This window comes from Rhinatrema bivittatum, chromosome 12 (genome assembly GCF_901001135.1).
Source record: "Rhinatrema bivittatum chromosome 12, aRhiBiv1.1, whole genome shotgun sequence".
Lineage (NCBI taxonomy): Eukaryota > Metazoa > Chordata > Amphibia > Gymnophiona > Rhinatrematidae > Rhinatrema > Rhinatrema bivittatum.
The window spans coordinates 7,451,370-7,477,484 of NC_042626.1; the positions used below are offsets into that span (position 1 = coordinate 7,451,370).

Below are 26,115 nucleotides of genomic sequence, written 5' to 3' on the forward strand. Positions count from 1 at the left end.
TATGTTCAGCGTTGTGAGTAATGCTGCGCCATGTTGCCTCTGCCAGGGGTGTGTCCAGGGAGGGTTTGTGGAGCTACACCCTGCTTCTCCTTCCTTTCCCTTACCCCCTCTACTCAATACCAGGACTTCCTGCCCCTTATCAGTGATTATTCGGCATGATTTTGCTCTCTCTAAGGTGGTGCTCCATCTCAGGGACTGGGGTTTTTTTTTTCTCACCTGGGGCTACAGTGATTCACATAATCATTGCTGGAGAATTTTCTTCAGCTCTTTGAGGTGTCTGAATCACTGCAACTTCCTGTAGTTCTCCTCAAACTTCACCTTCCAGAAGGCTTCCAGTAGGTTAATGATGGCTATTCATTTCTATTATAGTGCTACTAAAATTAATATTAATTAGGCGTTCTAGTGTTGGAGCTTGGCACTAGAACATGGAAAAGTAGAATATGACTGCAGATAACCTGAGATAAATTCATCCAGTCTCCCCAATTCACTTCCTAATACAATAGACCCTCCCACTCCCCCACCTACCACCACCACCACTACCACAGGCCAGATTTAAGATTGTGGCATTTATAGGCAGTGGACTGGGGGTAAGGGGATTTTGCACCCAGAAAACAAAGAGCAGTGAGGGGAGTCTCAGTTTTTGGGCAAGTGCCTATATTGGCTATGCCTAAATCTGTCCCTGCCACTACCACCACCTTCATCATCTTCACAAGCATCATGTTCCACTTGTGCCACTACTTTTATGTGGAGCCTGTGTCCTTGTGCCTCTGCTGCACACTGCCATGAGGAGGGACCTGGATTCCATTTCCAGCTCAGGACTGGCCCGAGGCTGGGGATGCTGTGGAGCAGGCACTCACAGTCATAGTCATCATGCAGTGGTGATACCTAGTGACTGGAGTTAGGACCCATGATTGCAGTGCTCCAGGGGGACGGTTGCAGGACTAAACATAAGTTGGGAGAGGATATAAAACGGGAAGCTCTGAATGAAGGCTCATGGTGCCGGATCCCAGCCTCAGGAGGAAAAACTGCTTAGTCAAAACAAAAGAAATAATTATTTCTGCTGAGATGAGATCATATGCTGTATCTCTGCAGTGCCAGCATGAGGGTTCTGATGATGATCAGCACAGCGGCGCTCCCCCCAATTGATAAGATCATATGCTGTATCTCTGCAGTGCCAGCATGAGGGTTCTGATGATGATCAGCACAGCGGTGCTCCCCCCCCAATTGATAAGATCATATGCTGTATCTCTGCAGTGCCAGCATGAGGGTTCTGATGATGATCAGCACAGCGGCGCTCCCCCCCCCCCCATTGATAAGATCATATGCTGTATCTCTGCAGTGCCAGCATGAGGGTTCTGATGATGATCAGCACAGCGGTGCTCCCCCTCCCCCCCCCCCCACTGATTCTCTGCAGTTCATAATTATGGCCAAGTAAGAGGAGCCAATTACAAGTTTAAACCATCCACGGAGGAAGAAAATAAAATACAGGCTGAAAAAAAGAGAAACTTGGTGATTTCAGAAGTATCAGAAAACCCTTTTTCTTTTGTTTTGCTAAATCTGCTATTCTGAATTGCTCTTGTACTGCTCAAGATATTTTGGAAAACTGCCACCTTCATTAGGCACTCAGTGGTTTTTTAACTTTTTCTTTTTGCATGCAGTGTGCCCTGGAAGTGGATTACAAAGCTCAACATCTGTCTTTTTTTTTCTTTTCACAGTGTGCTGCGGCAGTCAAAAAAGCAAACAGAATGTTAGGAATTATTAGGAAGGGAAGGGTGAATAAAACGATGGCTGAAAAAAGTGCAAAAAGTGGAATATAAATCTAAAGAAATAAAATAATGCCTCTATCGCTCCATGATGACACCGCAGCTTGAATACTGTGTGCAATTTGTTGCCTCATCTCAAAAAAAGATATTGTTACACTAAAGAAAGTGCAGAGAAGGGCAACCAAAATAATAAGGGGCATGGAACAGCTCCCCTATGAGGAAAGGCTAAAAGGGTTAGGGCTGTTCAGCTTGGAGAAGAGACAACTGAGGGGGATATGATAGACGTCTTTAAAATCATGAGAGGTCTAGAATGGGTAAATGTGAATTGGTTATTTACTCTTTTTTGGACAATAGAAGGACTAGGGGGCATTCCATGAAGTTAGCAAGTAGCTCATTTAAAACAAATCAAATAATTCTTTTTTCACTCAGTGCATAGTTAAGCTCTGGAATTCATTGCCAGAAGATGTGGTTATGGCAGTTAGTGTAACTGGGTTTAAAAAGGGTTTGGATAAGTTCCTAGAGGAAAATTCCATAAACTGCTATTAATCAAAAAGGAATAGTAGCTTGAGATGTATTTAATGTTTGGGTACTTGCCAGGTACTTGTAGCCTAGATTGGCCTCTGTTGGAAACAGGATGCTGGGCTTGATGGACCCTTGGTCTGACCCAGCATGGCATGTTCTTATGTTCTTATGATCTAATGCTTTCTGGGAATAGGACAGTCATTGTCTCTTAGTTTCACTGAATTGACTGACATCAGCTCAGGAAATAGCATCCCCTTGAGCCCTTCACCTGGTCTTCACTGGTTAGAGGCTGAGTGCATTTTTGTTAAAGTAGTTTAACCAGTAAACCAAGCAGATGAGAACAGAATGCACAAGCAATCTCACAGGGGCTACCTGGAGGTGACGTCTCTCACCGGAAGGCCCTTTTTAATATGATATAGGTTTCGGCAAAAGAAAGTGGGGGTGGGGAACTTCACAGTCACAAGGGCTTAAATGCAAAAAGTGAAAAAAAAAATTATGTTTAGACGCATCACTTATATTCTGCTAATGCAGGGCTGTATCCTCAGCGGATAAAAATATCAACATCAGAACAGATATGAACAAAAAATGACAAGCACCATAATAAAAGAAGAATTTGGGGGTAACTTTATCTGATCTCAAGGTGGCCAAATAGGTGGCTAAAGCGACAGCGAGAGTTAGAAAGCTGCTTGGCTGCATAGGGAGAGGAAGGGTCAGCAGAAAAGGGAGGTGACACTGCCCCTGTACAGGTCCCTGGTGAGACCTCACTGGGAATACTGAGTACAATTCTGGAGACCCCACCTGCAAAAGGATAGAAACAGGACGGAGCCGGTCCAGAGGGAGGTCACTAAAATGGTCAGTGGTCTTTGTTCTAAAGCATATGGGGAAGGACTTAAAGATCTAAGTGGAAAGGCAGGATAGGGGAGATATGACAGGGACATTCAGATATCTCAGAGGTTTGCATGCACAGGAGGTGAGTCTCGTTCAATGGAAAGGAGGCTCTAGAACGAGGGTCTAGGTAGGACTCAGGAGTAATCTTAGGAAATATTTCTTTACGGAGAGGGCGGTGGATGCATGTGGTGAAGACAGAAACGGTATCTGACTTCAAGAAAGCAGGGGATAGATGCAGGGGATCTCTGAGGGAGAGATGGGAATTGTAAAGCTCAATTAGTTGGGCGGACAGGCAGACTGGATGAGGCATACGGTCTTTTTCTGCCATCACATTTCTCTGGTTCTATAATAAGACTTATCACACTGCAAAAGCCTATAGAAGTAACAAACAACTGGACTGAAAATGATTTAAATTTCTTTCTGAAGAAAAGGCAAGCACCTTCTTCTTGAAGTTGATAATGACCGAATTCAGGTCTCAGTCAAAGCTAATAAAGAGACGTCCCAGCTAAGTTTAACAGGTAAAAGGCAGAAAGATCGCTAGGGGCCAGACCTGCGGATCACCTCAAAACCTTGAATTTAAATTAAAACTAAGGCCCACCGGCAACCAACTGCAAAGCCCGTTAGAAAGGAGTAATAGGTGCCTGCCTGGGTTTCCCTGCGTCTCTACTCAGACATTCAAAATGAACCCTTCATGTCCCCTTTGATAACAACATAGGGCGAGATGTGAGAAAAAATGACTTTAAACGAGATCACATTCAGCAGCAAATTTAGGGTATTTACTCAGCATATGGAGGTCAGTTTCCAAATGGTTGGAAGTTAGGGACATAAATCTACCCCTTTGAAAACAGAGTAGGTCTAAACACTAAATTTAGTGGGTGGCAATGGGGCAGAGTTAGGGGAGGGGGAAAAGTGAATTTGCATGCAAAAATTTAGGTCCCTAAGGTCAGCTGAAAATCTTTCTAATTTAGGATCCAGGCGGTTTCCAAAGATTGACTCCATGATGTTGTCTCAGGTATCATCCGCATGATGAATTTTGGATTCTCAGCACCTTTTATTCAAACGGGATCCCAGTGTGAGATTTCTAATTAACTTAATCAGAAAATGCACTTGTAGCTACTTCTGCTGTATTTCAAATGTTTGTTTATCATCTCTCTTGCCTTAAAAAAAAGTGCTTCCTTGAGAACCCTGTTTAATCCTCCTGTTCTCCTTCTGCCAGCACAAAACCATAATCTAATGTGTCCTATTAATGTTTCTGCAATCCTCTTACAGTAGGATTTTAATCTCCCCCCGCCCCCTCCACTTGACAGGATGTAATAGCAGCTGGGTAGTGAGACTAGATAAAAAAAGAGGTTATTAATGAGATTGCTTTAGTAAGTGATATTAATCATTGTTTCTGGGGAAAGCTGACGACATACAATCATCCTGGGCACTTAAAGGTGAATTTTAAAAGCCAGGTGCATACCAAAATCAGAGGATGGGCACGCATCTAGTGCATGGCCACCCAATTTTATAAGCCACTCACCTGCATGCGCGAATATCTCGCATCAGGAGAAAGGGGGCAGAATGTGGGCGGGGCCTGGAGAGATGTGCTCAGGTAGCTACGCACCTGGGTGTGTGCCCAGGTGCATTCAGCACAAAGTTACTTCTGCTGTGGACAAGGCATCTATGAAGTGTTTGAGGGGGGCTTGCAGGCTAAAGAACCAGGGGGATGTTGGTCCGAATCTCCTTGGTATAATCAACTTTTTCTGGGGGCTTTTGAAAAGTCGCTTTATCTTCTCTGACCTGAGTGCATCGAGCTGTAATTAAGTTATAATAGTAACAACATCGCTTCTTCTCCTCATCTTCTTTGGGGGCATTCAACCAGTCTTAAGTCCCAAAAATATGCTTATCCACCCCAAAGATGGGCATGTTCAGGAAGTATTTACTTCTGAAGCCATTAGGGCTCATGTTTGGATGAAAGACGCTGCAGAAGTCCAAACTATTTTTCTAGGATGCCACTTTGTTTTTGAAGCTTAGGGATGCACCCTGAGGGAGCCCTCTGAAAGGCATCCTGCCCATAGAGACTAGAGACTGTGTCCAGGTCTCTCTGACAGCCCCCATGACCTCAGATCTCAGTACTGGGGTGGGGGCAGCGGCGGAGGGGAGGGGAGGGGAGAATCTCAGGCAGCCTGCTGGAGGCTCTGGTGCACAGAGCAGGCTGCAAGCTCCCTGAAGATAGGAATACGAAATGATCTGTAACATTTAGATAAAACAGAATAATAAAAGATTGAAAAGTTGAATTTTTTTCTGAAACCAGAGAGGGGATAACAGTGAAGGAAAAAAGGACATCCCCTGCCCCCCACGCCTCCCCTCAACAAGCCTGAAGAGTAGAGCCCAAGAGAAAGAGCCTTGCAATCTCGTTGGATTTCTTCCATTCGTTTCTTTCTCCATTTCGTTTCTGGCAGAGCATGGGCCAGCACCTTAGCGCGGAGGACTCCAGCAAAGTGGAGATCGATGTGGCCGAGCTCCAGGAGTGGTACAAGAAGTTTGTGGTGGAGTGCCCCAGCGGGACCCTCTTCATGCACGAGTTCAAGCACTTCTTTGGGGTCGCCGGCAACCAGGAAGCGGCCGATTACCTGGAGCACATGTTCCGAGCTTTCGACAAAAATGGGGTGAGGCCTCCTCCAGACCATCGACTGCCCACATCCTGTGTTCCTTTCTTCCGACCCTCCTCTGGTCAGGGCCCTTGCCGTTTGCCGAACCTGGTGTAGTTATGTCAGGGTACCGCGCTTCCAGTGTCTTAGTTAGGGCGTGTACACCGGTGTGATATGTATATTATGTATCTTGTATATATGTATATGTATCTTGTACAAGATACATATCTTGTACACCGTACAAGATACATATACACCGTATGTATGTACACCGGTATGTATCTTGTACAAGATATGTATCTTGTACACCGTACAAGATACATATACACCATATGTATGTACACCGGTATGTATCTTGTACAAGATATGTATTTTGTACACCGTACAAGATACATATACACCATATGTATGTACACCGGTATGTATCTTGTACAAGATATGTATCTTGTACACCGTATGTATGTACACCGGTATGTATCTTGTACAAGATATGTATTTTGTACACCGTACAAGATACATATACACCATATGTATGTACACCGGTATGTATCTTGTACAAGATACGTATCTTGTACACCGTATGTATGTACACCGGTATGTATCTTGTACAAGATATGTATTTTGTACACCGTACAAGATACATATACACCATATGTATGTACACCGGTATGTATCTTGTACACCGTATGTATGTACACCGGTATGTATCTTGTACAAGATATGTATCTTGTACACCGGTGTGATATGTATATTATACAGGAACGTCGGTTTATAAAAACTAAAAATAAATGTGCATTCCTCTTGGTTGGATAGAAAGTAGCACAATGACTTAATGGATACTTTGTGGCTTGTATTATTCTAGGGGACAGAATGCTCTGCCCTGCAGCAGCTCCATGGACTTTACTGTAGAGGTTGCTTTGCAGAGGCAGAATGTGGCTTAATCTAATGAAAAAAAACATTAACAAGTGTTCTTTTAGTAAAACCCCTAAAATAAATACAGCATTACCTGCGATCACTGCTACCAATCTAATTTTAAGTCTGGGTTCCAGCTTGTTTCTGCTGTTATCCAGTGATAGAGGCGGCAGTCAAGCAGAAACTGACACAGAAATAAATGTGTTGGGTTTTTGTTTTTTTTTAATTCTGAGCTAACCCTACTGTTTTTTCTGCTAGCTGCTAATACATTGCTCTTAAGGGATTATTTGCAAAGGAGTTACACACATAAATGCAACATACTATGGTAGCAATTTTCAAAGCCCATTTACTTACGTTAATTGCACTTATGCAGGTAAATCCTATGAACAATTCAATGACATTTATTGTAGCAATTTTCAAAAGTGCATCTACATGGGTAAAGTGCATTTACACGGGTAAAACCCAGTTTTAAGTGTGTAAATGCTTTTGGAAATCCGGCACTTACTATTTTGGTTTTTTACTTCCTTTGAAGCAATCTGAATTTCTAGGCCTGTCAAGGAGAGAGTGGCACTCTCTCAGGATCTATCACTGTCATAGCAGATTGTTAGAATATTACCTGTTCTTCCGTGCCTTGTGACCAGAGCCCACGAGAGGCTAGTGAGGGTCACAGTAGAATATATAGACACAAAGAGGAGTCGGACACCAAATGTTCTCAATAAATAAATGATCTCATGTCCCCTAACGAATACCCAAAATCATTTCTTGAAGCTTCACTTCTTTCCAGGGCTGGATTTAAGGTTATGGCAGAGGATCAGGGATGTAGGATTTCACTGCCAAAAATCAGAGAGCAGTGTGGGGAGTTCTAGTTTTGGGTGCCTTCAGAATTTGGTACCCTAGGCATATGCCTATGTTGTCCATCTCTAAATCCAGTCCTGCTTCTTTCGGCATTTTCAGCTTGCAAAATCCTCTTTGTTTTTAAAACATATAGACCTGTGAGTGTTTTGCATGTGCACTGCGGTGCTATAGTTTGTAAGCTACGGAAAGAATCTGAATAATCAGAGTCGGGGCATTGCTCCTTTCTCCACTTTCAGACCTACTTTTTTTTTTTTTTCTTGAGGCTGATGTAGTGGCCTTGTAATAATTTCTTTTCTGTTTCAGAGGAGGTTCAGTGTATGGTATTATACCACACATTATAAAATACAGAGGACACATTACCAATCAGGAGTCAGATCTGAGAGGTATTGCTATTATAATTAGGGAATTGTCAGTTCAGCTTTTATTTTAGTTTGCCTGGGAATTTCAACATTAGAACAAAAAAAGAAATCAGTGTGTTATATCAGTCATTTTCCCACTGACATTTGTTGTTATAACATTGAAATTCCCTGACAAACTAAAATAAAAACTGAGAACGAAGGTCCCTAAATATATTTGAGTAGATTTATTTGTGAGTCCAACTTCAGTGTTGTTGGGCATTCTAGGCACTCAGCTCAGCTCACATAATTATTCAAGTCTTCCAGAACCTGCTAACGAGTTGCAAATTCCGGTTCAGGGAAGGGAAGAGTGAAAGAGAGAAAAGGAGCAGGACTGGGGGAGAGAAGTCAGGGTGAACAGAATCTCAGTTTTGCTTTTTTTCTGTGTCAGCATTCTGCCTTCAGCCCGCAAGATCCTGAATGCATTGCATGCGCCTGTGGCCAGCGGGATGGGAGAAGAGCTATGATTATCTCTCCTTCCCTGCAGGATAACACCATTGATTTTCTGGAGTATGTGGCAGCTTTAAACCTCGTTTTAAGAGGAGAACTGGAGCACAAACTGAAGTGGACCTTTAAAGTTTATGACAGAGATGGCAACGGCTGCATAGAGAAGGCCGAGCTCCTAGAAATAGTTGAGGTGAGTCCCGGTTGGCTTGGTAGAGATTATCTTTGCTTTCTCCTAAGGGGTCTTTTGCAAGTTCTGGTCCAAGTTATTGGACCAACACAAACCCTGGCCCAAAGATGGTGCTGCCTGTGAGCTTTTGAGAAAACACAAGTCTCATATGCAGACAGGATTTAGGGATGAGGCTAAATATGAATTGGGATTGGCTTACAAAGAGGTTTTACTCATCAAGACTCAGGTGCCAGGTCTGTGGCTCTTATGTTGCTTGTCTTATGGCCCAGAGACAGCAGTACCTCCTGCCTGAGAAGATGTTACTGTGAATGGAAGACCAGAGAGCTAAAGTTCTCTTTTTAACTTTAACTGGGAACTGAGAAAACGACTTAGCACCATTTAGAACAAACCAGTCCTGGTTTTAGCTCTCTATCAGGCTGATACTGTAAAGTGCCGCACTTTTTAACCCGTTTTGGATGCGCGGCCACAACCCCTTAAACAATAAGGGGTTTAGCGTGTCCACAACGCGCGTCCAAACCCCCCGAAACGAATAGCGCTCATCACATGAAGCTATTAATCATTCGCCTGGGATCCAGGAAAAATAAATGTGTGGCCGATCCGCACATTTTACGCTCAGAAATTAGCGCCTGCCCAAGAGCAGGGCTTAATTTCTGAGCAGCCCAAAAAAGCAGAAAATACTGATTTTCTCTACATCCTCCAACTTAAGTGTAGCAATGTTAAGTTGGAGGAACCAAAAGGTAAAAATAAAGATTTAAAAAAATGTGCTGGTGGGTCAGGATAGCAGAATGGATGCTCAGTTTTATGAGAGGCTGTGCACTGGTTAGGGAAACGGGCGCACGTAAAAGTGAGCGTCCGTTTTCCAAACCCGCTGACAGCCACCCCTCCTGGCGGCATGCAGTTGTCCCTAGTGCCTCCTTTTAGCAGGACCTCTCATTTGCACACTGAAATCGGATGCACTTTTTAGCGCGTCCGACTGTATTGGCCTGAATTTGCATGGAGGTGCAGTTCCAGATTTTCTTCAAGAAGTGAGAACTACGTGCATTGACGTAAACCCAGGACTAGCTCAGCCTGTTGCATAGGACATGGAGCTATCTGGTTATATCCTTTGGCTTTCCATCATGCCCTGGTTACTGACGCTCCTTCCTGAGGAGGGGAGGCAGCACTTCACACACTTGGCCTTCCCTAGAGACCCCAGATCAGAAGGGAAGGTGCCTGTGGTTCTTGCTTTTCAGCCGAGGCACAGGAGAGGAAGCCCCAGAGGTGCAATGCACTGGGGAAATCTGCTTGGGACACTGAGGTCGCGCCATGCTCTGCTGCTTTCCAGATCATCCCTGTGAGGTAATTATATTCTTCCCTTGCTGGAAAGAAACTTTTCACCAGTGGACAGGAGCCAGCTTGCTCCGGCAGATTCAGGCTTATGAACGTTTTGCCTCAGTCCACAAAGACATGCAGATTTTTTGGCAAGAATTCATGACAGCTCACAGACTGGAGCGGAAGTAGCCTGCCACTGGCACTGCCTCACTAAAAAGGTTTGATTCTTGGTTCCCCCCGAAATGAAAGCGACACCAGAGAGCTTTAATACACAGATTTGCTTTTCTTTTTTCTTTATTCTTTTAATGCTACTGTAGAGAGATATCTGCTCACTCCTACCATTACCCAGATAAACAATGCAGTCCACTGTTGAGGAACAATGGCAGCACTGTTAGCTGGAATATGGTAACCAGGGTGCCCAGGGTTTATTGTATCCTACCCCTGGCATACTGGGCAGGTGGCTCGAGTGTGCCCCCCACTGGCTGACCTTAATCACCTCAGCTAGGAGGGAGTGAAGATTTGTTTTGCATCTTTTTGTAAAGGTAAATCTTCAGAGACTCTTACATTTACAGGTGTGGAGTGAGTTATGTACAAATCCAATATCCACTCCTTTATGAGATGGTCTTCCTGGATAGCACATGGGGCATGGGTCAACACATTTGTTATAAAGAAACTGCTATAGCAATTGCAAATGTATTCTTCAGTTGCACAGGACATTTCATGCCAGTTAATGTCTGTTCAGAGGTTATGAACCAGACAAAAAGAAATTTAAAAAGGAGCTAAAAACATGGCTTTTCAAAAACGCACCCAATCTAACCTAACTCAGTTGGAAGAAAGGAGTCTCTAATGAACTAAACAATTACATTCTCAAAGAATTCCCACGCAGATACACTCAACCTAAGGGAAGAACGATTAGGCACACTCTTCATCATGAAATGTGCCTTTTACTCAGCCTGTCATCTGCTATTCCTCTTTCAAGTATCGACCTGAGTCATGAATGTATTGATCTGACCCTCTGAATGTAGGGACCCACATTATGAATGTCTCATCAAACTATCGAATAGCCATGGTCTATGAATGTCTCTTGTGATCTTTATTAGGAATGATGGTATATAAAATGCTTAAAAAATAAATGCCCCATTTAAAAGGGTTATTTCTATCATAGTTTAACATTATTTTTGTGGTATATAGCTTTTTGAAAAGGGAGTAGAACATGTGAGCATTCTGTGCAGGTAAAGTCATGAAACAGAAAGTAAGGTGATCAGATATCTGGGGCATCCAGGACACAGGCTGGCCCGGTTCTGGTTTGGCCGCACTGGACGTATGGCGATGTAATTCTGCAGAGATTATGTCCATGCTTACTGGTTGCTCTGGTCACCTGGTCAGTGCTGGCTGAACTTATCCTTAGGGTCACATAATGGTCAAGCCAAGCAGTTGCCTGGGTGGTCATAGATGGGTGGGGGGCTCCCTCTCCAATGCTGTAGCCCCCTGACACGCTGGTACATAATGTGGCCACATATGAGCTCCCCCATGTCTTCCAGTGGTCCTGCTCAGGGTCCCCCCTTAGCCGATCTGGTTTTCAGGATATCCCTACTGAATATGCATGAGATGTCTTCCCACACATTGGGCTTAAAACCTGGACTGATTGTCCATAAACAGAGCTCAGGCTGGTTTATGGGAAGACCTTGCAGGGACGCCAGCCACGCCCGAACTGTAAGGGGCTGTGCACCCCCCATCTCTTGCTAACGAGACCTCTCTCTTCTCAGTCCATTTACCGCCTGAAGAAGGCGCGTTGGCCGAAGAGGGAGGCGCGGGCACCCCTGCTTACGCCGGAGGAGGTGGTGGACAGGATATTTCAGCTCGTGGACGAGAACGGAGATGGTAAGGACTGGATGCATGTTTTAGTCATTGCGCCTGGTCAGTGGAATTCTGCTCATCTCCTCTCGTGTCCAGCGAGAATGCAGCAGTTCAAGCAACAATCCTGACCCTCCAGGACAGAGCTCCTCAAGTGCATCCACCCCATGATTTTTTTTTTTTGTTGTCACTATGGATGAAGTTATCTATTTTAGGGAGAAATTATCACTGCAAGAGCCAGGAGCCAGGCTTTCAGGTCACTGAAACATTTCCCCAAATGTTCCCGAAGCAGGACCTAACTAGTAGCGCAGCGCCTTTCTGTATCTTACCTTTAGAATTTGGGCCCTGATGTGGGTGCTGGTAAAGTTCCCGCACCTCAGCCAGGCCTTCGGACTCTGCTCCTCTTGACCAGTTCCCTTCCCTGGCCCTCAGACTCAGCAAGGTTCGGGACGATCCACTTGTCAGCAGGCTGCTTCAGCTTGAGGTTGGTTTTTGAATTTCAGGCCAATCATCAAAGAAAAAAAGGTTAACATTTTTTTTATTATGTTTTAATATTAAGAACCCAAACAGAAGAAAAATCTAAAAAGAAAACAAATTCATTTCAACTTGAGCCCGGTTTCCTGGGATCAAGCTGAAAAAGAAGGCATTTTAACAAAAACAAACTTGCCTCTCAGGTTTGCTTCTCTTTTTCAGTGCACATGGGGGAAACCCCTTTAAAAATAGGCTTTCTGTGCCCCTAGGACCAAAACAGACTTTTTTATCTTTTAGGGAAAAAAGTATTTAGGGTCAGACTCACATGTTGTACAAGATTTTTGGTTGCTCCATTTTTTCTGTGACTTTTTTTTATCCCTTTGAGAAGGCTCAGGGAATTTAAATCCTGGAGCAGAAGATGTGCTATTTCCAAAATGATGTAAGTCAACTGACTGTCAGGCTCTTTGCACTCTCCTTGCCCTACCTTGGCAGGAACCTAACATCTGGCCTTTAGTTGCTTTGACAGAAAATGAATCAGATTAGGCACACAAAAAAAGTAATTAGTTTAGTAATGGATTTTCAGATAAGAGCCCTCCTGGGGCCCATCCTGTTACATGGCAAACAGTGTCATAGCTAACATCATCAAAAGAGCAACTGAGAGCTTCTTGAAGACCTCCCGGTCAATGGAGCAACAAACCAGGGACCAGAAGAATAGATACCACTGACCTACAAGGGGTGGGCCAGAGGAACGACTGCCCTGGACACTAAACTGGGCAGGGTCACACGCTGCTCTTTTGAGCTCCGAAAGCAGCCCTTGTCCTGGGCACCATTTTGTTCATCGACTGCCCTGCTTGCAGCATTAGGAATCGAGTTCATTCCCGACTGCTCCCCGCTGTGAAACAGAGAGCCCTAATGTCATGCCTACTATTTCTTTTTCCCTCTTTTTTCTACCAGGGCAATTGTCCCTCGATGAGTTCATTGACGGAGCACGGAAGGACAAGTGGGTAATGAAGATGCTCCAGATGGAGATTAACCCTGGAGGGTGGATTAATGAGTAGAGAAGAAGTTCTTTATTCTAACCATGAAACAACTGGAAAAGTGCACACGTCTAAAGGTTGAGTTTTCCAACAACTTGATGCATAGTTTAATCTGAAGGACACAAACAGCCAAAGGGGCAAGGAGATGATTAAAGTGGCCTCTTTCTAGTACGATGTTCATAGACTGATTATTTGCAAATATAGCCTTATGGTCCCTTCTCATCGCTAAGCCTAGGTTGCAGTACTAATCATGACCAGTAGGGGATACTGTTTCTTGTCTCACCATCTCCTGCCGCTATGTTCTCCACCTTTCTGCGCGCTTTGCCTGTATTGACCTCCCTCATCTTGTTGAGTCTGCTTTAAAATCTTAAACCCTGTCTGTCACTGACCTCAGACTTATTGATTTTAACCATTTTTTCTATAATAAATCAGTTTCCTGTAGCCTCTTGTTTGTCTCACCTGGGTGTCTCTTTTCAGTGTGCCTGTACAGTGCTGCGTACATCTATTGGTGTTCCAAAGATGGTAAGTGGAGAGGTAGCAGTCGTTCATTAATACCTCGCGGGAAGAGATGGCAGGTAGCAAAACGTCTGTCAGCTCGATTATTAATATATTTACGTCACAAGGTTCTGTGCCTCCTCACCGAATGCCCCACTCTCGGGAAATCATGATTCAGGAGAAATGGAAAATATAAGGCTGAGAATCTATAGCAAAACTGTTTCAGGTTGGCCGCTTTAACTATTCTGTTGATCTCAAGGTCTTTTCCCGCTGGGGATGAGGTTGGTGGAACGCTGGCGTTGGGCACCGACCAATCAGATCCTCAATTCCCAGCATCGTCATTCAAGGGAGTAAAACACGGTAACTTTTCATGCTGCGATCGCTCTGTAATGTACCACGCTTTACATTTCTGGACTATTTTCTATTTGTTTGGGGGGGGGGGGGGTTGTTTTTTGGGGGGTTTTTTTTGCTTCACCCAGGCTTGTGAGCAGATTACTATAGGATATCTCCTAGGAAAAGATGTTATTTTAGAAGGGGAATTTTCAGTGCAGTGGAAATATTAACAGACTATGAGTGCCACTGACACTGGCCTTTCCCTTGAAGCCAGAGATGTGTCCTCGTTGTGTTCCTATGCATTAATGGTTTTAGGGGGTTGGGGGGAGAGTGAAGGGACAGCCAAACTAATCAGCTTTCAGAAAAGCTCTTGAGAAGTACCTAAAACATCAGCGACATGTGCAGGCAAATTCCAAATCATTTATAAATGATCTGGAAAAGGGAACGACAAGTGAGGTGATCAAATTTGCAGATTACACACAATTATTCAGAGTAGTTAAATCACAAGCGGCTTGTGATAAATTGCAGGAGGACCTTGTGAGACTGGAAGATTGGGTGTCCAAATGGCAGATGAAATTTAATGTGGATAAGTGCAAGGTGATGCATATAGGGAAAAATAACCCATGCTATAATTACACAATGTTGGGTTCCATATTAGGTGCTACAACCCAAGAAAGAGATGTAGGCGTCATAGTGGATAACACATTGAAATCTTCGGCTCAGTGTGCTGCGGCAGTCAAAAAAGCAAACAGAATGTTGGGAATTATTAGAAAGGGAATGGTGAATAAAACGGAAAATGTCATAATGCCTCTGTATCGCTCCATGGTGAGGCCGCACCTTGAATACTGTGTACAATTCTGGTCGCCGCATCTCAAAAAAGATATAATTGCGATAGAGAAGGGCTACCAAAATGATAAGGGGAATGGAACAGCTCCCCTATGAGGAAAGACTAAAGAGGTTAGGACTTTTCAGCTTGGAGAAGAGACAGCTGAGGGGGGATACGATATATATAGAAATGAAATGACGGCAGAAAAGGACCAAATGGTCCATCTGGTCTGCCTAGCAAGCTTATGGTAGCACCAGCTGCGCCATACAGGTCTCCTCCATAAAGAGATGGTGGTGGCAAGTGCCGTGATGTACAAGTTACTCCCATACTTAGTTTCCCAAACCATTAAAGTCAAGGCCCTTGTTGGTTGCTGTCTGAGTGCAATTCCCCGTTATCTCTTATCTCTTGCTGTTGAAGCAGAGAGCAATGTTGGAGTTACATCACAAGTATAAGGCTTATTGGCTAAGGGTAGTAACCTCCGCATCAGCAAGTTACCCCCATGCTTGTTTGTTTTCCCAGACTGTAGATTTCAATGTCCTTGTTGGCTGCTGTCTGAGTCCAATTCCCCTTTTCCTCTTTCCCCCCTGCTGTTAAAGCAGAGAGCAATGATGGAGTTGCATCAATAGTATGAAGACTTATTGGTTAAGGGCAGTAACCGCCACACCAGCAAGTTACCCCCATGCACTCTTTTCCTCATTCCCATCCTCGAGCCTTTAGGGATCCTCAGTGTTTATCCCATGCCACTTTGAAATTGTTCACCGTTTTTGTCTTCACCACCTCCTCTGGAAGGGCGTTCCAGGCATCCACCACCCTCTCTGTGAAAAAATATTTCCTGACATTGGTTCTGAGTCGTCCTCCCTGGAGTTTAATTTCGTGACCTCTAGTTCTACTGATTTCTTTCCAATGGAGAAGGTTTGTTGATTGGGCATCATTAAAACCTCTCAGGTACCTGAAGGTCTGTATCCTATCTCCCCTGCACCTCCTCTCCTCCAGGGTGTACATATTTAGGTCCTTCAACCTCTCCTCATAAGTCAATTGATGGAGACCCCTCCCCCCCCCCCACCATTTTTGTCGCCTTCTCTGAACAGCGAGGTCTACAAAATCATGAGATGACTAGAACAGGCAAATGTGATTCGATTGTTTTCTCTTTTAAATAATAGAAGGGTTAGGGGGCTCTCCATGAAGTTAGCAAGTAGTACAATTAAAACAAATCAGAGAAAATTCTTTTTCACATAATTTTTTTATTTATTTTTATATACTGACATTCATCTCAATTGAGATATCACACCAGTTTACATTCAGGTACTGTAGGTATTTCTCTATCCCCAGAGAGCTTACAATCTAAGTTTGTACCTGAGGCAATTGAGGGTAAAGTGACTTGCCCAAGATCACAAGGAGCGACAGTGGGACTTGAACCTTGGTCTCCTGGTTCATAGGCCACTGCTCTAACCACTAGGCTATTCTTCCTCCCTATGCACAATTAAGCTCTGAAATTTCTTGCCAGAGGTTGTGGTTAAGGAAGTTAGCTTAGCTTGGTTTAAAAAACGTTTGGACAAGTTCCTGGAGGAGAAGTCCATAAACTGATATCAGGGAATAGCCACTGCTCATGCTAGTGGCATGAGATCTATTTAATGTTTGGGTACTTGCCAGGTACTTTTGACTTGGATTGGCCACTGTTGGAAACAGGATACTGGGCTTCATGGACTCAGTATGGCAACTTCTTATGTTCTTGTGTATTAGAACATGCAGTGAGTATAGGGTGGTATTCACATTTTTGTAATCTCTGGACATAATAAAGAATTTATTTATATAATAAATGAGCCTCTCACTTCTTAAGTCTTGTATTTGCTCTTTATGTGGGGATACGCAGCAGCTGTTTTTATGCTGGCCCAAATATCTGGGGCAGGAAAAGGGGAGGAAGGGATTTTGGCAACAAGATATAAAATGCAGTGCACAGAATATCTCAGGAGCATGGAGGTCAATTAGAACTCGGCTCTAGCCCATGGAATGAAAAAAAGTCAATAAGCTTGTAAAAAAAAAACAACCCCCGCAAACAATAATAATATATATTTCAAGGGCAGCCGAGGCCGATAAGCAAAATGAAACTGTGATAAGAATTTTCTATCATAGACCTCAGCATGGCACTATGAATTTTGCTTATCCTTGCTGTGTTAACTAATACCCTCTTACTTTTGCAGGTCTTTCTTAGCAGTCACTGGGGTAGAAGCTGTGGGAACGTGGGAGTAGAGCGGGTGGCCTCTAGTTTCACTGGTTACGAGCGTGGGTGCCCACGGCTCCTACACGGGTGGCGCACACCCTTTTCATTCTCGTGGCTCTGATAAGACTTTTTCTTTGCACGTGCATGCAGTGGTTGGGTCTGTACAAAGGAGCCTGCAGCATTCCTCTTCTGTCCCCTTCTGCCCATGGGAGCTGGGACGCCTTTATCCTTGTTAAAGTCTTCAGAGCTGAAATCCCCTGCCTCTTCCTTTAATCCCTGTTGGCAACATAATCCTTCATGTCTCCCTTATAATAGGATTTCCCTGATCAAATGCCTCCTCAGACAAAATTAGAACCTCAGGGGGCACAGTCCATGAGTTACCAAACAATCTGTTATCTGGTAAATGGAGCTTTCAGATTTAATTACTTTCCTCTGCAAACCTGAGCTCCAGGTGAATTACAGTAAGGTACCTTCCCCAGAGAGCTTACAATCTAAGGGACTTATTTACTACTACAGGGTTTCTCTAATTCTTTCTCCATGGGAAACATGCTTAGGTTCTAAGCTCGCACCTGAGGTAGTGGAGGGTGACGTGACTTGCCTAAAAAGCTTCAGTGGGAGAAGTGGAATTTGAACCCTGAGCTTCCATGGCGATGGAGTATCAGTATCAAAGTATTATGTAGTGAAGACAATGTACAGTACCAGAATAATAGTAAGTACTGCTCGATCCCCTCCCCCACCACCCAGTTCCAGTTATCACCTACCTTCGCCCACTGCATTGCCCTCTCTTTCTGGTCCTACGCCAGTCTGTATAAACGTAGCTGTAGCTACACACGCACGGATAGGCGCGCACACACACAGCGTAAGGTTTAAGGTGTTGAGAGAAAAGAAAAGGAATGAATGAATGACCCTGCATAGACGCTTTGGGGCTCTTTGTCCAGTCTTTCTCTGAGATGGGTTTATGGTGGCTTATGGAGAGGTTTCTTCTACTACAGCAAAGGTTTCGTGCGCTGATCTCCCCTCCCCTGCCTCCTTCCTCACCAGTTACAAGCTGTGGAAAGCAGCAAGGGTGTTGCAAGATACGGCAGCTTTTAAAATTAAAAAACCAAGGCCCAAATTTCAGGCATCTGGGATTATATTTAAAAGAGAGCTAGACCATCAAATGTAAAAAATATTGCATTAAAAAGAGAAAAGATATGCAGGCAGTTTATTTTCAGTGACCACTGCAGAGCATGCAAGTAAAATTACAGTATTTTATGCAGACTGATGAAGACAGCTTGCGCATGATCATATCATACAGAACATCTTAAAACAAACAATTCTTTAGTGCTACCTACTCTCAGACAGAATAATTATTATTTTCTTGGAAATTCGCAAATATGTTTTATCCCCGTGTTAAGCCAAGCAGAAGCTGCTATAGCAGTGCTACTAGCTGGAAAAAGAACACATTTTCTCTTAGCAGATCATCTGAAATTATAATGGACAACCATTAGTTCTTTACACATCCTAAGGGTGCAGAGTGCTATATTATTTTAGGTACCTGGCAATGTCTGTTAAAATGTACAGAAATGGATAGAAATGCAGGTACTTATGCAGCCAGGTCTGTCTGGCAGGCTGCACAGGGAGCCAGATGCACAGGCTATTTAGCTTAGAAGTTGGGTATGGGAAAGGTGGGTGCTGGAGGGAATTGGGTGGGGACCTTGTATGCTCATTTATGCAAAATAATGGGGTACAAATGAGGAAGACAAAAGGAGATTGTCCTGCCTAAGGACAGAGATCTTGCAGGCAGCCCCACACTGTGGCTAGCAGCTGGCACGTTATCCTTAGCAGTGCGGAAAGCAGAACCGGGTCAGCAGCAAGGACTAATGGACTGCATGGTCTTTATTCCTGCTGTCATCTGCTACGTTACTACTTTGCCAACTTAGTTTGACTTGGTGCTGGTTAGGTGGTGGCGCCATCATGTCACAGAGGTTTTCAATCCTCTGAGTGGGCAACATGTTTACGTTGAGGGCTAGCAACTCTTCCTCAGCACTACTCTTCTTTCTGGCGGGCTGACTTTGCAGCTCCCGACAAGCGCACATGGAAATCCAGATCCACCAAGAAGTCTATGGTGGCAAAAGACTTCCCGTGATTTCCCATCAGTCCATCTCCTCCGCAGAGGCTGTCACTGTCACAGCACAGCTCATCAGGGCTCGTTGTGCCTGTTCTGCTAAGATAATATTCTAACACAGAACATAAAGCTCTCAAATGCTTCTCCCTTATTGCTTCTGGTTTGTGTGGCTTGCTCTCTGATGGGGAGGGAGGGAGGGAGGGGATTCTCCCCCTATGGCTCTTCATTTTGCAGGCTTTTGATCCTCCTGCCATCGTCCCGGATCATACGAATGATGTGCTTGAGGTCCAGGCTCCGAGTGAGGACCTCCAGTAGCAGCTCGTCCTTCTGAACTCCCCCCAGGAACTCGTCCAAGGACAGCTCACCTGCCACACACAGAAAGAGGAGGGTAAGGTTAACGTGTGCCATGCCTGCCGCCTGCCTGGGCACAAAGCGGAATTGCACATCAAACCATTAAAGTGCACGAACGGGGGGGGGGGGGGGGGGGGGTGTTTCAAAGAACAGAGACGTAGCTCAGGCACCAAAACTGGCAGCTGGGCTTTTCATCCCCGAGACGACGACACCTCTGCCATCCTGAATTAGATGATGAAAGCCAGTCAACGCTTATTTTCATGAAAGATGCCACGTAAGGTTAGATCCCAGCAAAGTCTAGAACGTACATAGGATGGATAATAAAAGGACTGTAAAGTATTAACCTTAACGGGATAACTTCTATCACAGACGGCGTTTAATGTGAGCAGCCCCACACATGAGCCAAGCTGCAGCTTTCCACGTGCATTGGCCAGAAACTGTGCCTTTCAAGACTTCTTTAAAAATTATTATGATTTCATCTGCTAATTTTGCAGCTGTTGTTACAGATGGAAGAACCCTTTATTTAGACCCTCTTGTCTTTCCTTTACTTCTGTGATGCACGACGTTACAAGCATGGATTTCTGCTCTTTCTGGTGATATTAAGGGAAAAGCTATATGCACAGACAAAATTTATTAACCCTTAGTGTGTGTATGCAGCAGAGCAGTCCCTACAGTGCACAGACCGGAAAGTCCTGTAAATAGGCCTATTCAATTGTACTTGTTAATAAGACTCAGTGCGCTCCTGCTTTCTGCCTCTGGAGGGCGCCATGACCCTATCTTTTGACAATAGCTTTCAGGGCTGCAGATTTCCAGAAAGTTTTGCAGGAATTTCAGCTATTTAGATCGATTCTTAGGTGCCGGAGGCTCAGATATTATCATTTTTTCCTTTTTCTTTTTTTACCAAGAAGCGATGAACGGAAACATTGCAGTCTGGCCTGCTTTTAATCTGGGGATTCTTTCCTCATGGGCAGCTTTAGTTGATTTTTATGTTCCATGGAAATCGGTAAGAAAATGGTATCGTTCCCAATACCTAACAGCCATCTGCCCCTCCCAACCCCATGCCAGGATTGCCAATAGGGTTTATCCTTCATGCTGTGGATTCATTTCAGGGGTTCGGAAGCCTGGGAGCCCCATTAACGCACACAGTATGGCCGCCTCCCTCCTTATGAGCAAGTTAGAGGAGTAACCCCTCTCCCCCCTGCACTTACCATCTCCATTGATGTCAATTTTATCAAACACCATGTCCGTGAACTCCTCAGCCGTCATTTCGTAGTTATTTCTGTTAATTGTCCTTATAGCCTGGAACAGAACAGAATAAATCAAAACTGGAAAACCCAGGGTGCGCTACCCGTGGTTAAAAATATTCATTGCTGGCAGGCGATCTATGCTCTCCCCAATATGTGTCTAAGGTTTGAGGAAATCTGGGTTACGAGCCAGGGCGCCCCGTTCATATCAAAGCTGAACAGAATTAGCTTTCATCTTGAAAGAAACTGGAGGTCATGGCTGTTTCCCTTGGGAGGGTAACATTCAGCTGAGTGGGCGGTGGGGATTCTGATGATCGGCTTTAATCAATCCTTTCAGTTGGGTAAGTGCTTCAGAACTATTTTAAAATAAATAATAAATTACCTTCAAATAAACTCTTGTGTTAATAATGTGCTTCACAAGCAGAGAGCTGACGCTTTAATTGGGAGATCGGTTTTTGGTTTGCATCAAGAACAAGATGGTCGATTCAGCTCCTGAGAGCTTTGGTGGATGGGGGTAATAAATGCAGGAGTGCATCGGAATTCTTAAGCCAAAAGGGAGTTAAAACGTAATTATTGTCCTTTTAATGAGACAGCCAGGTTTCAGCTCTAACTCCTCAGAGTAACTTTCCATCTTGGTGCATAGTACCCAGCACGAAGCCCAGCAGCGGGTAATGCCCGGGCATTGGGCAGGATCTGCCAGTGACATAGAAAGCAGGGGAGAGTGGAAGGTCCTTATGGCCTTCCTCTGCATGGCTCAAAGCTGGAGGCTTCACCAGTGGGATAGGAAGGCTCTCTGGTGCCCGGGGGGCCTTCCCACCTCCACCATCCTCCTTGTAGAAAGGCTTAAGGTCACAGAAACAGCAGTCATTTCAAATAACCCCCCTCTGATAAAAAACAATTACAGAAAGTGGTCCCTGGGCACCCCCTACAGCTCCCCGGGCACCCCCTACAGAGGTCCCCGGGCACCCCCTACAGTTCGGCACCCAGGGGCTTTGACCTTCTCTGCCCCCTCCTTCGCTGTGCCACTGGCTGGCACAATAGAATTGCTAACAGTTGATAGCCTTGATTTTATTTGGATTCTGGGGGACTTCGATAAATATCAAAAGCTGTGCTTTTGCCCTGGAATGACTTCCTGATGATGACATCATCAGGTCAGCAGGAGCCAGTAGCAGAAGTCACACAGCTCGCTGTCCATGGCTCGGGAAGCTGAGCATCCATAGTGTAGTGTTATTTCAGTTTATAATAAGCACTTGATTGCATGCTGCAATGCACTGTACAAGCCAGTTTAGTCCAGGTACCACTGGCTTCCAGGCTTTGCTCTGGATACATTCTCCTACTCCATTTTCTTCAGCATTTTCTTAACAGAGCAGGCATCCAACCCATCCACTACTCACCTTGATAATATTCAAGAGCTCTCCCTTGTCAATGCAGCCATTACCATCCACATCATAAAGTTTAAAATACCATCTCAACTTCTGTTCCACCTTCCCCTTCAGGACCAAACTCAGAGCTGCTACGTACTCCATGAAGTCCATGTAGCCATCCTAGAACAGGAATGATAGCGTTCAGAATACACCACGGCATGGCAGCTGGAACTGCTTAGAGAAACCGGGAGCCCTGGATTAAGATTAAGGAACTGCCTCATTAGCCATCTATGATTTATTTGGATTTTTTGGTTTTTTTGCAACCGTAATTCTCAAAATTGCACTTTGCGATTTGCAACACCACAAGTTTTGAATTGTGGATTAAAAATGTCACCTTTTTGACATTTTATGTGTCTAGAAAAGTGACATGAGAGAATTTTGTTCATCAAATCATTCTCCAGAGGGTCTGGTTCGAACATTGTAACCTACCTTATTGGCCTGACTCAACCCTGGACTCTCAATTAGGTATAAATAACTTTATTCAATTACAAACATGAGATTTTCTGAGAATTACTACAGGGCACATTAAGTAGTTTAAAGTTTCATTTATATTATGACTCTAGGCCTAACTGTTTTTAACAAATTGGAAGGGATTCTGACCTATTTCAAGGAGCATCAGGTTACCATTATAATTCTCCGCTACAAAGTGAAAGCATCATGAGGTGCCAGCCAATGGCAAGGCAGCTTGTGATGACATCACAATGCACTGTAGCCTCACTGACACTTGTCCCCCAGCAGCGGTGAGCATAGCTGCGTAGGTTCCATGTATTACACAGGTCAAACAGTTGTGAAAGGGGGTGGCCACTTGCGGCAAAAAGGTTCAGTACACAATCTTTAGGATTGATGGGATTTTCAAAAAGTGCAAGCCACACTGATACTGTGTTCCAAACTTGGCTGTTTTTATTTACAAAAAAAGGTCATAATAGAGTCCAAACCATAATGTGTGCCCAGTACTTTTGCAGAATGGCAGTACTTTCAACTTATACTGCAATCTTCACAAAAAGTAGGCAAGAGGAGCTTTCCTTCAACCTGTCTCCAATCACAAACAACTCAGCAGGGTCAAGGGGCAGAATCACCATAGCATTCACACAATAGGCCAATGCTGAGGGCTCACAGCACTCTCCCCTAGCCTTGAATGGGTAGTTAGGGTTCCCATGAGAGGCCAATGACCCTTACTACCTGGGGGCCCAGATCACTGTCAGTCCCCCTTGGCAGAGTCTGAATGTAACTGCTGATATTATACCCTCAAAAGGCAATTATACTCCCCTATTGCTTTCTCCCACTACATGGGATTCCCATAGCTGGTCAGAACAGCCCTGGAGATGTCACATCACAGAGCGGCATGATCCATTTCTGCTTGGGGTTATCTCACTGCCCCACAGAGTTTACAAGCTTTTTTCAAACAAGCAGCGTTCTCCTACCCATGCTTACAGGTTTCCAGTGGGTCACTCGCTGTTCTTCAGGAAAGGCACCTGACCCCAGAGTCAGGTGTTGCTTTTCCACACCAGGGAGAGCTTAGGAGCTGCTGCTCCTTCTCCAGCTCTCTCAGAAAGCCTCTGGACCTTACTCTCAGGCTGGACCAAACCCCACATGGTCTATCTTAGAGGAGTCTTCTAGGGGCATACCAACAAAGAGCCAAAGGGCTAGGAAAGGATTTCAAATGAATAGAACTCATTATTTTGGGTCATAGAATGTGTATTACCAAGTGTTCCCAAAACAGGGTGCGCAATAAAAGATTTTGATGAGCTTCCCAGGGGTTGGAGGCATTTGTGTTATTACTCAAAATAGCTGCTCTTCATTTGATGCTGCCATGCCAGTTTCAAGGCCAACAAACAAGTCGTAGGTAATACATTAGTCACTCTGCACTATCATGATGAAGGGCACAAGCTCTCCAAAGCAAGTCACAAATGTATGACATTAGTCCAGTAAAAAGGTCTTGCCTACAGCTCATTTATTGAACTTTATTTCTCCATATCCAGGTGGACTAGCAAGGCAACCACACCACTTTAGTCAAGTCTTCATTACTGTACTGAAGTTTCCTGTTATATTATTGTATACCCTTATTATTTATTGTACTGAACTATATTGAAGATTGCCTTGAGCTGAAAGGGAAAGGTGAATTAAAAATCCAAAGAATAAATAAGTCCCTAATAGAAATCGGTAGGTCAACATCATCAAGGTGATATGACTTTGGTGAACAGAAGAAGACAAAGGTCAAGATGATGTTGAGCTCCTTTAGTTATTGCAAGATATAAAAAATTCACGTTTTCCCAACCCCGCTGTGTGCAAGTGAGCAAGTTTTCTAATATTCAGCAAGCTAAACCTATACACCATAACTCTGGCCTCCAGGTACCCTGGGGTTTGCTTTGATTGGTTATTAATTTACAATGATGTGTTTATTGCCTCAGAACGACTTATTTGCATACTCAAAATACAATTGTGCTGTTACAGGTGATTGTCCCTTCTCCATGAAAATCTGTGTACTAAGCGATCAGTTCTGCACAATTCCTGAAACATAGAAATGGTGGACTGCCGGGAAGTGCTCATCCCATTGGCAGTCTTGATTTTCATGCCTCATAAAAGGGTACTCAGGTCAGCATGGGGGATATATCTGGATCTATCCCACAGAGATTGGGCTCCTCTCCAAAGTCTGCAAAAGAGAAGCCTTAGATTACGAGTGCCTTAGGGCAGGGACACTGCAGAGCTTCCCAGACCTGTCTCAGGATATTCATGATGACTTTGCATGAGGGAAATTTACATGTACTGCGTTTCCAATGTATGCAAAATTGTCTTATGTGTAGTCATTTTGGATATCCTGAAAACACGAGTGGCCATGGGGTGAGAACATTGTGGCTTTTGTTGGGTAACCTGAGGCATTCTGTGAAAAACAGCACTGAGCTATTACAGTTGCAAACTTGGTACCTGATTCATTAAGGGTTTCCCCCTTGGACACAAAATGGGAGAAAAGCCTTAATGAATCTGGTCCTTGGATTTCAGGACCTGAGAATTAAAAATAATTCCAGATTCACTGGTGCAACTGTTTCATTCTACAGCAAATCTTCCTCATCATTGTATATAGATGAGTTGCCTTTCCAGCGTGTTATAGATCCCTCTAGTATTCTACGATCTTTGACCCAATATCTCACAGGTGGATAATATCACCCCGAGTTACTTCATCTTTCAGAAAGCCGGTGAAAGGATCCTGTCTAACAAATGTAGCCTTTACTCACCTTGTTGAAGTCAAACGTCTCAAACATTTGCTGGATGTACTGATTCAAAGCCGGGCTCAGGTTTGTCAGGCCAAGGAGCTGCTTGAACTCATGTTGGGTCAGCTGGCCCGAGGGACACTCCATCATGAACTTCTTGTACCACTGGTGGATCTCTGTGGTACTCAGCTCCTCCATCGATTTTCCATCCTTGTTCCCCATTATGTAAAAGAGGGACACCAAGTTATCACGTGGAAGGGAAAAATACTTCTTTTTTTGACAATTGCTGAAGTTAAAAAAAATAAAAAAAAGCTAATGGTCTTCACATAAGTTTCTTTAAATAATTAACAAATACAAAAGAACATGAAAATCCCACTTTCTAATGAAATGGAAACAACTCTTCTGCATTTGGAGTCCCAGAGGCACGGCCTCCAGACAAGGGATCTCCATTTAAAGTCGCCATGGAGCCCCTCGTCAGCCAATCAGAATAGGGCCACTGACACGTTCCTGGCAAGGGCACTGAAAGGCTAGAGGACAGCAGGAGGGTGACGCAGGAAGTAGCCTCTCAGATTGAAGATCGAGATTACCAATCGTGGGATAAATCTCATAAAGGATTTAGGCCTTTTTTTTCCCATC

At 44.2% G+C, this 26,115-nt stretch overlaps 2 protein-coding genes across 2 annotated transcripts; one reads left to right on the forward strand and one right to left on the reverse strand.

Moving 5' to 3' along the window:
* Positions 1-5,423: 5,423 nt before the first annotated feature.
* On the forward strand, positions 5,424-14,001 carry GUCA1B (guanylate cyclase activator 1B). Its single transcript, XM_029573120.1, is given in 4 exon segments — positions 5,424-5,824; positions 8,456-8,605; positions 11,680-11,794; positions 13,193-14,001. Coding segments are annotated over 4 exon segments (594 nt in total). The 5' UTR covers positions 5,424-5,620; the 3' UTR covers positions 13,318-14,001.
* Positions 14,002-18,157: 4,156 nt separating this feature from the next.
* GUCA1A (guanylate cyclase activator 1A) lies at positions 18,158-25,701 on the reverse strand. Its single transcript, XM_029573436.1, has 4 exons — positions 25,504-25,701; positions 22,244-22,393; positions 20,814-20,904; positions 18,158-19,619 (listed from the first exon to the last, which is right to left on the reverse strand). Exons 1-4 carry the CDS (start codon positions 25,699-25,701, stop codon positions 19,468-19,470), a joined length of 591 nt encoding a protein of 196 aa, XP_029429296.1. The 3' UTR covers positions 18,158-19,467.
* Positions 25,702-26,115: the final 414 nt, after the last annotated feature.